The sequence below is a fragment of the Peromyscus maniculatus genome, chromosome 21, assembly GCF_049852395.1.
Source record: "Peromyscus maniculatus bairdii isolate BWxNUB_F1_BW_parent chromosome 21, HU_Pman_BW_mat_3.1, whole genome shotgun sequence".
Taxonomy (NCBI): domain Eukaryota; kingdom Metazoa; phylum Chordata; class Mammalia; order Rodentia; family Cricetidae; genus Peromyscus; species Peromyscus maniculatus.
This window is the reverse complement of record NC_134872.1, coordinates 30,468,026-30,482,458: the sequence shown is the minus strand read 5'-3', so window position 1 is coordinate 30,482,458 and position 14,433 is coordinate 30,468,026. Positions and strand designations below refer to the sequence as shown.

Genomic DNA, 14,433 nt, shown 5'->3' with positions numbered 1-14,433 from the left:
GCTTGAGTCATCAGGTCTGGTTCCTGCAGGCTTTCTAGAGCATGTTATAAAGTCTCTTTCCTTCTCCCTTATTGAATAGTTGGAGGAATATTAGTGTTAATTCTTACTATAAGTCAGGTAGAATTCATACACGAATACATTCATACCAGTCTTTTATTGTTTGATATTTCATCATTAAAAATCTTTGTTTTTCTTAAGAAAAATTTTCCATTCATTTTACACACCAAAGATCCCCCTCTTCCCTCCTTCTGCCCCCCCATATTCTCCCTCACAACCCACACCCCACTCCTTCCCACAAGAAGGCAAGGCCTCTTAGTGGGGAGGCATATCCAGTAGAGGCAAGTCCAAACCCCTCCCCCACCTCAAGGCCACAGGAGATGTCCCATCATAGGTAGTGGGCTCCAAAAAGCCCACTCATGTACCAGGGATGGATTCCAATCCTACCACTAGAGAGCCCCTCAAGCAGATCAGGCTACACAAGGGTCTTGCCATGCAGAGGCAGGCAAATGGATGGAACTATAAAATATCATCCTGAGTGAGGTAACCCAGACTCAGAAGGACAAACATGATATGTACTCACTCATAAGTGAATACTAGATGTAAAGCAAAGGATAAACTAGATTATAAACCACAACTCCCAAGAATACGGTAGCTAACAAGGAAGACCCAAACAGGGACTTATGGACTGTGCTGGAAAAGAGAAATAGATGAGATCTCCATGAGTAAACTGGGGATGAAGGGAGGACAATGGAGAGTAGGGGACAAGGGATGAGAACATAAGGAAATGGGATGGTCGAGGTGGAACAGGGATAGAGTGGGAAAGCAATGAAAATCTTTTAGACAATACATTTTGATTATCTTCATCCTGGTTCAATTCCTCCCAAACACTTCTTACCTTCCTTCCCATCTAGCATTATTGGCTATCTCTCTATTAAAAATTGAACAAAAGAAAAATCAAAATAACCACTCAAGACCTATAAAATGCCCAAAGTAAGGGAAATGATCCCAGTAGTGTACCAGAATTCTATTGAGTTCATTTAGTGTTTGCCAATAATTCTAGGGCATCAGTCCTACCCAGAAGAGTGGTTAAGATACCCAGTGAGAATCCACTGGAAAAAACTGATTTTTTCCTTTGCCATTAGGAAACAATTGCAGGTGTCTACTTGGCTAGGGATGGAACCCTGTGTCAACTTCCTCTCTTCAGTGCTAGAACCCCCATCTGGATTGAACCTTTGTATACTTGTGTGTATTGCTACTGTCTGAGTTCATGTGTTCATCAGTCCTGTAATATCTGAAACACACTGTTTTCTTGGAATTGTCTATTACCTCTGGCTCTTAGTATGTTCCTATCTCCTCCTCTGAATAGCTTCCTGAACCTTGAGGGAAGATTTTCATGAAGCCATCCCATTTAGGACTGAATATTTTAAAGTCTCACACTCTCTACATTGTTGTGAGTCTCTGTTAGTTCCATCTCCTGCAAGAAAGGGTGTAACTGGTGTGGGCTCTTACACACACACACACATCATCATCATCATCATCATCATCATCATCATCATCATCATCATCAAAAGTCTTTTTATTATTTTCTTTCTTGAGCAGAATAATAGTATCAGGTTTGCCCATAGGGCCATAAACTATCTACTCAGTCTCTTGGCCACTTTAGCAGTGTCAGGAATGGCTTCTATCTCCTGGATTGAGTCTCAAATCCAATCAGAAAGTGGTTGGTTACTGCCATTGTATTTGTGCCACTGTTGTATCAGTCCATTTTGCAAATGGGTCACTGTTGTCCTAGTGTTTGTAACTGGATGATAGTAATGATTATCTTTCTGCTTCAGTAGAATGCAGAGTACATTCCTGTATCATGAATGTCAGTCAGTAGAGGTGAAGCTTCTAGTTATGCACCAGTTCAACTTCTCCATGTTGGCTGACATACATGGGTGTTGTCTTCAGCAATAGGGCATAACAATAAGGTTGCATATAAGCAATAGTCTTGGCAGTAGATGTTAGCTTTGGGGGTTTCCATGGGGCTCATTTCCAGCTATGCAGTGAGATAGAACCCAATCATGTCACTGGACCAAAGCTATTTTCTTGAGAGGTTTTTCAATGAGTACTGAACTATGTTTCTAATTGTTGATCTACTTAGGTTTTTATATGCTGGCTTTTCAGTTTTGCTAGTTTACTCATGTTTAGAAATTTTCTCATTTGCTGCAGTTTTATAATTCATACTATTATGGGATTTCAAAATACTTTCAAATGAAGCAACAGAGGAACCAGAGGGGTCAGGGACACCAGGGGAATACAGCCCACAAAATCAATTGACCAGGACTCATGCGGGCTCACAGAGATCAGAGAGCATTTATAGGGGGTCTTACCTAGGTCCTCGGTATATCTGTTATGGCTGAGTACCTTGATGTTACTGTATGATTCTTAACAGTGGGGGTGGTCATTCACTCTTTTGCCTAGTTCTGGACCCTTTTCCTCCTACTGGGTTGCCTTTGCCCAGGTTTGATATGATAGTATATGCCTGGTCTATAGTAGTATATTGTGCCCTATGATTGATGTTGCCTGGGAGGCCTGCCCTTTTCTGAGGGGAAATGGTGGGAGGGTAGATCTGGGGAAAGAAGAGGAAGAGTCTGGGGTAGAGGAGTGGGAAAGCTACAGTCAAGGTGTAATATATGAGAAAGAATAAAAAATTCATTTTACTTAAAAAATTGGCTAAAAGTACTAGGAAACTTGAACAACTTGAATGTGCCAAGTGTTGACATTATTGACTCCTAAATACCTCTTTGTTATATCTCTACATAGAGAACAGAGAAACCTTGGGACATTGGCTTCATACTAATCATGTTATCAGGAAACATCATACTTGTTACATCTGCCCTCAAGGAAACATTGCCAGATCTGAAAATAAAATGAAAAGTAGAAAATGATGTAAGTTAAATAATCATATATGAAATTATCACAAATATTAAAAGATTAAATTAAAAACTTTTAAAATTATAATTATAAATGCACTTAAGATTTATAATATGATTAATATGATGGATTTCTGTGAAATGCTTCATGATTTGAGTTTACATGAAAGCAAATGACTATTTAACTAATACAGAATGATATTCCACATTATTTAAAGAATGCTTTTCAGTATGGTGACAAATGTGATATCATCAGATTCATCAAATTATCTCAGAGTAAAACAGTTTGAACAGAAAAAATAGTTATTTTGATAGCATAGACTGTTTGAGGATTACTTTAGAATCTGGTATTAGAATTTTTTTAAGTTGCCTTTTTTTCCCTCCGCATAGAACAGCATCTGCTAAAGTGTACAGCATGATTCTTTCTAGTTTCTCTGATATAGTTATTTCTTCAGGAATGTTGATTCTCTGTTGCTATTTGTAGTCTACACTTTCATTAAGAAAATGTCTCAAGTGTTCAAGTTAGATGATTTCCATTGTTTTAGTTATTGAGAACTCAGTGGTGAACAAGGAAGCAAAATGTATTCCCAAGACTGCATATGAAATGGTTTGGTTTGCACAGACTTGTTTTTTTTTTTGTTTTGTTTTGTTTGTTTTGTTTTGTTTTGTTTTTTTGAGACAGGGTTTCTCTGCGTAGCTTTGCGCCTTTCCTGGAACTCACTTGGTAGCCCAGGCTGGCCTCGAACTCACAGAGATCCGCCTGGCTCTGCCTCCCGAGTGCTGGGATTAAAGGCGTGCGCCACCACCGCCCGGCCGCACAGACTTAACACATTTTATCTTCAAAAATATTGACAGGATATCAAAACAAAACACCTTGTTAATTGCAAAAAAAAAAAAAAAAAAAAAGTCCTTTGTGATTCCAGCCATTTTTGCTATAACAGCACCAGAGTTTGGCTATAGATTTACATGGTGTCTTCTCCTATTTGATCACTTTTGGTAAGGTGTCTGTTTTGTTCTTTTCAATAATCTAGTTTTTATGCCTTTGATATGTTCATTATTGTCCATTTTCTTAGGTTTTATTCTCGTCTTCAGAATGTTTGCCAGGTACTCTTTTGGGGTTTAGTTTTTCTTATTTTTCTGTACCCACAAGGTCAATGTAAGGTTGCTTCACATCCCTGACACTTCTCCATGTAGAAATTGAAAGCCATAAACTCTTCCCCTAGACCTACTTCTCATTGGTTTAATCTGATTTTGTCCAGTTGGTGTTGACATGGAAATTATCAAGAAACTTACTAGCAAGACAGGAGATGATGGGACAATGCAGCTGGACCTGAAAACCAGCGCCTCTCAAGAGGAGAGCCTTACAGATCATTACATCATACTCAGGACCCTTGGCAAAGGGACATTTGCAGAGGGAAAGCTGGCCTGCCACCTCCACACAGAGGTGCAGGTTGCCATCAAGATCCTGGAAAATGGTGAGAATACTGACCACAACAACAAAACTGAAATCGACATTGTGAAGCCGCTGGACCACCCAAACATCATCAAGGTGTTCCACATCATCAACACCAAAGAGCACACCTATATGGTGATGGAGCATGCTTCTCGGGGAGATCTGGTGAGCCATATTGAGAAAGTGGGCTGTCTTCAGGAGGAGCAGGCCCAGCACATCTTCACTCAGATTGTGTGTGCTGTTCACTACTGCCATAAGAATGGCATTGCAGCCGGGCGGTGGTGGCGCACGCCTTTAATCCCAGCACTCGGGAGGCAGAGCCAGGCGGATTGCTGTGAGTTCGAGGCCAGCCTGGGCTACCAAGTGAGCTCCAGGAAAGGCGCAAAACTACACAGAGAAACCCTGTCTCAAAAAAAAACCAAAAAAAAAAAAAGAATGGCATTGCACACTAGATAACATCCTGCTGGATGGCAAAGGAAACATCAAGCTGTGTGACTTTGGCCTGGCCATCAGAGTCACCTCTGGGCAGAGGTCCAGGGGATTCTGTGGCACCCTTGAATATTGTGCTCCAGAACTACTCACTGACACAGAGTATGATGCAAGGACCATGGACATCTGGAGCATTTAGCCAGTCTCAAGGGGTGGGTTTACCCTGGTATGACTGAGACAGCTGAAGTGGGACACTTCTGCAGGGGTCCAGGTAGCAGTGTGTCCACTTCCCCAGCCAAGAAGTCCAGCACAGGAGGAGGTAAGCCATCTACCACAGGCTTTATCACAGGAACCCATCGTTAACAAGAGATCTGTCCCAGGGCTGGCCTTCCATAGCATCTTTCTCAGAGTGGAGCCTTGTGCCAAAACCCCAAACAAAGGTGCCCATGAATTAGAAACCCCTAGGGCAAGTCTTCAAGGACATACTACAGAAATACTCATTCATCTGTCTCCCCTTCAAGGTCAGGTCCAAGGGAGATGTTGCCTCACACTGGGGCAGAGGTGAATCTCCTCCTCCCCCTCCTCCCCTCCCTGCTGTTGGGTTTGCAGCCTGCCTATGTCCCTTTGTCCCTCTCATCACAGGAGACACAGTCCCACTGCATGCTGGTTCAGTCTCACTGCTGGTAAAGGGGCCCTTACTGTGGGGTGTTTATCAGATCCATATTTGTCTCCTAACAGGAAAGTGACAGCAGGCTGGAAGGAAATGGGTATCAGTGTGGACGGAATGCTGGGATGTTGCTCCACTTTGGAAGGCGGGTTTTGCTGGCCTGTCCTGGGGCACAGTGGACACATGACTTAGGCAGCAGTCTTGGAACTACATTTTATCTAGATCCCACATCAGAGATCAGCCCTAGACAGAGCAATAATGACCATAGAGTTAGGGCATTCAGCCAGGCTGTCTGCTTGAATGTCCTCCTGTGAAAGTTGTCTTTGGTGGTGTTTTGGACAACCTTCAGGCACGTCACTACTCTCTTCAATGAAGAGCAGACACTCAGAAGGGACTGATTGCCAGGTCTCATTGTAGGCCTCACATGGCTGAAGGTATCACTGAGACCACTAAGTTTAATCCAGTTGTATGAGAGAGGTTTCTGTGATCTGGTTTAGCCTTGACACTTGTATACAGACAAATAAGCATGATGCTGCCACAGCCAGCCTTTCAATTCTAAGGAAAGTGGTCGGTGAGTTCATGATGCATAGGAACAAAGTAAAGTCAGAAATCAGAGACATGGATTCAGAGGGATCTTGGGATAACTTGGGGCAAGTATCACAACTCTCCAGTCTGACTCTCTGTCCCCAAACCCTTACAGAGGAATAGTTTGTGGAGAAGAGGGTGAACATTTTCTTACACTTGTATGGGAAGACAGGCTCTCTGCCACTGGCCAGCTACTTAGTCTGTAATGGACTGAAGAACGTGAGCAGGATGATGTACACAGCCTTGCAAGGAAAACCAGCTCAGAGGCTGAGCTTCTTGCTTATGTGGCCATAGCTGCTCCACATCGCTGGGATGTTTCAGTCCTTATGCACTTTCCTGAAGCTAAGGCCTGGGAAAGGAGACTTGGGTGCTGTAGGCAGGTCATTGAATCCCAGGACAGACAGTTCAGGAGAATCACTAGCTCCAGACCCAGGTGATAGTCCCTTAAGGTAAATCTCAGTATAAATAGATGGGAGGTTTATATCTCTTTATCCTGACATTTGCCTTGGGTCCTGTTGGGACTTTGGGTGTCCCTGACACTAGAGTCTTGTTGCTGCCTTTAGCCTGCTACAGCTGAAGGCCAGGCACCCACACCCAGCACCTCCCCCCTTCACTGTCTGTCTGCTGGATGGAGCAAGATCAGGAGCCAGCAGTACCAGTTCCTTGTAGCAGGACATCCACACACATCATCCCAAATCTGTCCACAGGTCTCCCCATCACAGAGGACAAAGGTGAGTCCTTTAGATGCTCTTCTGGAGATAGCATGTTTCATGGGACACTGTTTAAATTCCACCAAGTGACCCAGTGACCAAGCCATGATGACCAATTTGGTACAGCTGAATCACTTGGAGTCTCACAGGTCAACTCCAGAACTCTAATTTGCCATCTTTTCTCTTCTAATATCTGCAGGTTCTTTGGACATGTTCTATCACGGAAGCCTATTTTCACCAAGTATGTATCCTGTCTGGTGTAGACAAGTGTAACTGAGATGGGGTGCAGGAAGCAGAGTGCCTGTGTTTAGACATGATGCTGGAGAACTGCTTTTCCTTCTTTGTTCCCAGACCTTCCTTCCTGCAAAGTAGCAGGGCAGCCATGAGACGTCATTCTCTGCAGACAGAGGTCCCTAAGGACACACATTGGAAGACAATGGGCATTATTGCACCTGCCTCATTAGTCCCTAAATTCCACTAAAAGTAAACCTGCCATTATCTGCCAAGTTAACAGGTCTTGTGCTTGGGCAATGGTGAACTCTCAGCCATCTTCTTCAATCTATAATATTTCTTCTCTTGTAGGTTCCTGGCCACATTCTGAAACTTGTACCCAGGGAATTCTTGACATGAATGAGGACACGCACACTCAGCACTAGTGCCAGTGATGGAGGAGAACATTCCAGCCTCCCATTTGACTAGAGAACTAGCAGATCAATTCCTGAGCTCTAAAGGAGCTCAGAGGCTCCACAAAGCTTCAGGAGGGCATGCTGTGGGGGGGGGGCAGTGAAATGGTTTCTGTTCCAGCATCTAAGCACAGACCACCACCCCCAATTCTAAGCAAGATCTAGAGACAACAGAAAGATACTCCAGAAAATCTCCAGTGTGGATGGGTTTTTGTTGAATCCCCACCCCAAATTGATGCTGTGTGTATTTTGACAGTTCAGAAAGATCACCTATGCCTCTCTGTCCTCACAGATGACCTAGGAAACTTGCCTGCATGGATAAAAAGGAGTGCCCAGGAGAGCCTTGGGAAGCAAATGTGCAAATGTCTCTGCATGGCCTCTAGACTGGATTACCTGAAAAGGGAAGTGTCCAGGGACCCTATTTCCAAGGCCACTAACAACATGAAGGTGGTACACTTGAGGTCATCCACTTGTACTGTATTTCACTGGTATGGGATAGAGACAATGTACAAACCATCGAATACTAAAATGCTGAAGTAGAGTTCCACCAGAATTTATCCTAACTGACATTCAGAACACTTTGGGATGGCTGAGAAAAATCCAAAGGAATATAAACTCTAGGACACCCCTGTTCCTCAGCAGCAGTCACTGTTGTTAGGGTCACAGATCTTTTCATGTATAGACTCAGCAAAATGCCAATCTGATGCTCAAACACAAAATGTAACACCCAGTGGGGTCTAATCCTAGAAGAGACAGCAGAGGGCAGAAGAGATTCCTCCAGACCCTGCACCTCTGCTCCCAGCACTTCCCACAAAGCCTCAGAGATCCGGAAAGTGCAGCAGGGAAGGAACAGAAACTGGACGCATGGATTCCAACACAACCCCAGCAACAGACCCACCTACACTGTCAGTGACACCTGGGGAAACCAAGGCAGTGGAAATGGTCTGTCTTTAAAGGGCTGCAGGACAACTATGTAAAAGCAAACCCTAGTGAACCCATTAGAAACCTGAACACAGTCTCAAATATTATACCCGACCCCAGATCCAAACACTGCAATGTTCATGTAGCAGTTACAGAAGAGACCTACATAAGTTTCTGCCTCCTGAGGAGGATCAGAAACAGCACAGAGATAACCTGTTCAGACGTGAGCTCTGAAGCCACCAACCAAGAAAATAAACTGGAGAATGGCTTGAGGTGAGAACTCCTTAGGACATCTAGTGAAAGCCTGGCCTCTGACAACCCCCAGGAGAGAACAAATCCCTGTTCTAGGCCAGGACGCCGGTTCACTGCTTAGCAGTATCATCAGGGAATGTCCAGGCAGACAGGCAGGTGTGCTCTGCTCACCACGCTTTTACACCCATGCAACCCACAAGATCACTGCGTGAAGATGTGGGATAGAAGCAGAATGAGCACTATCCAAAGTTGGGGGTCACTTCCAGCACTGCCAGCTTTGCTCTTGACTCCCAAACACCGCAGCCCAGTAGAAGAACGAGCTTCAAGACAGGAAATAGATAGGACTGGCAGGAACTGGTGAGTCCCATGCTGCTTTTCCCAGAGCCCAGAAAGCCTAGAGCTGCACGCTCCCCATCCCTGCTCCCCAGGCATGGCTCCATGTAACCCATTCAGAACACACCAGCCTTCTGCTGCCCCTCAGTGATGGCAAGACACCAGGCTGTACTGTCCTGGACACATCATACCCCAAAAGTACTAGGTGTCAGGCCCTGATGGACACCTACAGCCCAGAAACCACATATACATTTAGATATTGGAACTTACCTGATATATGTATCACTTCGATACACAGTCCTCTAGGTGCAAGGACCTTATTGCAATTCCTGTGCAGACGCAGGCATGCATACAATACTAGACATCAACCATTACCTAGCATCCCACCATTCTGCTGCCCACATATACTACTAGTCAGTGGCAGGGGAGTTAGCATGGCTGAAGTTTAGCTGTGCTCTGAGGCAGTAACACAGGTGTAGGAAAGGAACTTACTGAACAGTGCTTGCTGTCAGGCACAATATGAGGTAGAGTACTGTCGAGTTCAGAAGTATATGATACACAGTAGTACACAAGGGCTCAGGTAGGAATCAAGGAAGGTCTGATACCAAGGAGTATGTTTCAGGCTATCATGGTGGGGGAAGTGTCCAGGGGGTTGGATAGCAAGCAGAGCACTAATGAGTTTGGCAGCAGGATTGGGGTGTATCTAGTAAGGCCTGAAGAGGGGACAGCCCCTGATACTGATATGACTCTATGCGGGAGCATCAGGGAGATGCTTTGTAGTGTCTTATGAACACAGCATTGTATGTTGGGTAGCCATTGATGTCCAATAGGACCTGACACATAGCACTCTATGTAGAATGTCAGGACAGTGTCCAGCAGTGCCTGAACAACAGCAGTATAGATGGAGCAGAGGTAATGATACTGATGCTGTAAGAAATAGTGTGTGCCTGTGTCTCGCTGCCTCTGTGTATCTGTGTGTGTTTGTGGTGATGGTTGAGAGTACACACTGCCTTCACCCGCAGTGAATGTGAAGCTAAGTTCTAGTGTCTGTTTCATTGCACTGTGTTTTACATGACAACAGTGAATGTAGGGTTCACTAGCTCTCCTCTTCAAGGGGAAAGAGGAGCTAATAGGACCAGCAGGGATTACATTTAACCAAGGATTCTCATCTTGTAACTGGCTGTCCCCAAACTCAATTGGTATTTCAGAATATTGATTGTTGCTGTTTGTTTATTATTTGGTACCTGGATGGTGAATAAGGTATCACCTCCAGGCCGGAGTATCTATGGACCATGGTGTAGCTTCTGCATCTCTTGCCTCTTTCCTTTACATCCTCTTCCTGAAATTGACTCTTTACAGCTTCTATACTGATCAGAAACACTGTTTCACTGCCTCTTTTCTTCCAGGGGAGTGGGAGGCTGAGAGGACCTGCACAGAACATGTTTAAACAGGGAGTCTCATTGTGCTGATGACTGTCCCCAATGCTCAGTTGATATTTCAGAATATTGATTGTGGCTCTTAGTATTTGATGCCTGGGTGCTGAACAGGGTATCACATTCATGGAGGTGTATCTATAGAGCATGGTGAAACTTCTTCAACATCCTGTCTCATTCTTCCAAACCCTCTTCCTGAAAGGGACTATTCCCAGCTTCTATACTGATTGAGAAATCTGATTCACTACCCTTCTTGTTTAGGGGACAGGGAGTCTAAGAAGTCCTGTATGGATCATATTTAACCAGGGCATATATTCTTGCTGATGGCTGTCCCCGATGCTCAATTGGTATTTCAGAATGTTGACTGTGGCTGTTAGTTTGCTATTTGGTGTCTGAGAGCTGAACACATCATCGCATCCATGCAGGTGTATCTGTGGAGCATGGTGAAACTTCTTTGACATCCTGTGCCCTTTTCTTTCATACCCTCTTCCTAAAAGGGACTCTTACCAGCTTCTATACTGATTGACAAAGCTGGTTCATTAGCCCTCTTCTTTATGGGACAGGGTGGCTAAGATGATCTGCTTTGATCATAATAAACCAGGAAATCTAATCTTGCTGATGGCTCTCCCCAATGTACGATAGATTTTTCAGAATATTGATTGTTGCTGTTTATTATTTGGTGCCTGGGTGCTGAAGAGAACATCACCTCTAGACAGGAGTATTTCAAGGATGGTGTAGCTTCTGTATCCTTTGCCTTTTTGTTACACACCCTCTTCCTGAAACTGACACTTTCCAGCTTCTATAATGGGATTAGACATGCTGGTTCACTAGTTCTCTTCTTCAAGGGGAAAGGGAGGCTAAGAAGACATGCAGGGATTATATTTAACCAGGGCTTATCTTGCTGATGTCTATCCACAGGCTCAATTGATATTTCACAATATTGAATGTTGCTGTATTGTTATTTAGTTGCCTGTGTGATAGGAATGACACAACCTCTTCACAGGTAGAGCCAATGATGTACTTAGTCTCTAAGACCCTGGGAAGGATTTTTTTAGCGACAGGCAATACATGTTCTTGAATATGGCCCAGCATCACTTCTTCCACAACCTGATATATTGATAGCTTGAGCCAAAAGGAAATCATGAGTAATCGTGCAATGATAATATGACAGGGTTTTGACAAATGGTAGGAAAAGGGGCAGATTAATGTGATGATAACCTGTGCTTATCACCAAGGGTGTTTTCTATATTTGGCAAGTGGCCAGTTACCAGGTCATATAGGACAATGCCCATGCTCAACATATGACCTTCCAGTCCATCATAGGGTTTCCTTGTCAAGATATGGCACCCAATAGAGCAAGGATCCACAGACCTCCTCCAACATCTTCCTGTCTGCAAGCTGAGTTGCCTTACCAAAATCAGAGCTTGGCCTTGTCAGCTCCATCCACAAGGACATTCTCTAATTTGATGATGTGCACAGTGTCTTTGGTGGGGAAACTGCACTGCTAACATGAACTTTTGGAATATTGGTCTAGTGGTCTTCTCCACTAGATAGCCTATCTCTGTGAGGAACATCTCTGGATCTTTTCCTGCAATGTCCTACATGACCACATAAGTTGTTGTTAGAGTGTCAATGACATAAAAATATGAACTGTTACTGTGTTTCAAAGACTGAAGGATGTTTACTTCAGAACTGATGTGAGCCAGAGCATTGTGGTGTTTTTCAAGGACCTTGAAAGTAGGAGTGTCTACAGAATATGGTGTAGCTTCTGCATTGTGTGCCTCTTTCTTCCACATCCTCTTCCTGAAATTGACTCTTTAGGGTTTCTATACTGATGGAAAACACTGTTTCACTAGCTCTGTTCTTCAAGGGGAGCCGGAGACTGAGAGGACCTGCATAGAGCATATTTAACCAGGGAGTCTCATTGTGCTGATGGCTGTCCCAGTTCTCAGTTGGTATTTCAGAATATTGATTGTGGCTGTTAGTTTATTATTTGGTGCCTGGGTGATGAACAGGGCATCACATCTATGCAATAGCTGTGGAGCATGGTGAGACTTCTTCAACATCCGTTTCTTTCACACCCTCTTCCTGAAAGGGATTCTTTCTGGCTTCTATACTGATTGAAAAAGCTGGTTCACTAGCTCTCTTCTTTATGGGACAGGAAGGCTAAGAGGTCCTGCCGGGATCATAAATAACCAGGGTGTATCATCTTGCTGATGACTGTCCCGAGTGCTCACTGGTATTTGGGAATATTGATTGTGGCTGTTAGTTTATTATTTGGCCCCTGAGTGCTGAACAGGGCATCACATCCATGCAGGCGTATCTGTAAATCATGGTGTACCTTCTGCCTCCCTTGCCTCCTTCTTACAATATCCCCGAAACTGACTCTTCCCAGCTTCTGTACTGATGGAAAAAGCTGGTTCACTTGCTCTCTTCTTTAAGAGGGAGGCTAAGAAGACCTGCTTGAATAAAATTTAACCATGACATCTCATCTTGCTGATGGCTCTGCTCTCCCCAATGGACAATAGCTATTTCAGAATATTGTTTGTTGCTGTTTATATTTGGTGTCTGGGTGCTGAACAGGACATCACCTCTAGACAGAAATAGCTGTCGAGGATGGTGTAGCTCGTGTATCCCTTGCCTCTGTCTTACACACCCTCTTCCTGAAACTGACTCTTCTTGGTTAGAAACTGACTCTTCCTAGCTTTTATAGTGGGATTAGAAATGCTGGTTCACTAGTTCTCTTCAAGCAGAGAGGGAGGCTAAGAATACCTGCAGGGATCATATTTACCCACGGCTTATTTTGCTGATGGCTTTCCCCACAGCTTAACTGATATTAAGTGGCCTGTGTACTAGTAATAACACAATCTCTTCATAGGTAGAGCCGATGATGTACCTAGTCTCTTCAACCCTGGGAAGGATTTTCTTAGTGGCAGGCAATCCATGTTCTTGGATGTGGCCCAGCATAGTTTCTCCAAAACCTGATATGATTCTCCTATTGACACAAGCTAACAATATGAGTAATTATGCAAAGATAATGTGACATGGTTTTGACAGATGTTAGGGAAAGGTGCAGATTATCGTGGTGATAATCCTCTGTGCATCATCATGGGTGTTTTCTACATTTAGAAAGTGCTCAGTGTTCAGGTCCTATAGAACAATGCCCAAGCTCAAATTTATCACCTGCCAATCCGTCATAGGGTTCTCTTGCAAAGACCTGACACCCAATAAAGCAAGGATCCACAGACCTCCTCAGTCTTCCCCTATGCAAGCTGAGTTGCCTAACCAAATCACAGATCTTGACCTTGTCAGCTCCATCCAACAAGGCATTCTCGAATTTAATATCATGATGTGCCATGTGTCTCTGGAGAAAGTGCACTGCTAATATAACCATTTGGAATATTGGCCTAGAGGGGTCCTCCTTTAGAAAGTCTATCTCCCTGAGGAACATCTCAGGATATTTTCCTTCAACATATTTTATGACCACTTGAGTTATTGCCATTGTGTCAATGACATGAGGAAATGAACTGTTACTGTGTTCCAAAGATTGAAGGATGTTGACTTCAGAGCCGATGTGAGCCAGACCATTGTGGTGTATCTCAAGGATCTTGACAGGCAGGAGTATCTGCAGAACATGGTGTAGCTTCTATATCTCTTGCCTCTTTCTTTCACATCCCATTCCTGAAATTGACTCTTTAGAGTTTCTGTACTGATGGGAAACACTCTCACTACCTCTCTTGAAGGGGAGTGGGTGCTGAGAGGACCTGCACAGAGCATATTTAACCAGGGAGTCTATTGTGCTTATTGATGGCTGTCACAAATGCTCAGTTGATATTTCAGAATATTGATTGTGTTTATTAAAAACTTAATTATTTGATGCCTGGGTGCTGAACAGGGCATCACATCCATGCACATGTATCTGTGGAGCATGGTGAGACTTCGACATCCTGTGCATCTTTCTTCCACACCCTCTTCCTGTAATGGACTCTTCTCAGCTTCTATACTGATTGTAAAAGCTGGGTCACTAGCTTTCTTTTTCAGGGGACAGGGAT

At 43.9% G+C, this 14,433-nt stretch overlaps 1 protein-coding gene across 4 annotated transcripts; it reads left to right on the top strand.

The window, feature by feature from the left end:
• The first annotated feature begins 3,793 nt into the window (after positions 1 to 3,793).
• LOC121824687 (sperm motility kinase-like) lies at positions 3,794 to 9,731 on the top strand. Of its 4 annotated transcripts, none has more exons than XR_013046682.1 (3): positions 3,794 to 4,533; positions 5,536 to 7,000; positions 7,342 to 9,731. XR_013046682.1 is itself a non-coding variant. In XM_076557248.1 (3 exons), exons 1-3 carry the CDS (start codon positions 4,186 to 4,188, stop codon positions 7,387 to 7,389), a joined length of 438 nt encoding a protein of 145 aa, XP_076413363.1. In that variant the 5' UTR covers positions 3,794 to 4,185; the 3' UTR covers positions 7,390 to 9,731. The 4 variants fall into 4 exon arrangements, 2 of the variants coding, with proteins under 2 accessions (XP_076413363.1, XP_042121890.2); XM_076557248.1 differs by having other exon boundaries at positions 6,959 to 7,000; XM_042265956.2 differs by having other exon boundaries at positions 5,536 to 9,731.
• Positions 9,732 to 14,433: the final 4,702 nt, after the last annotated feature.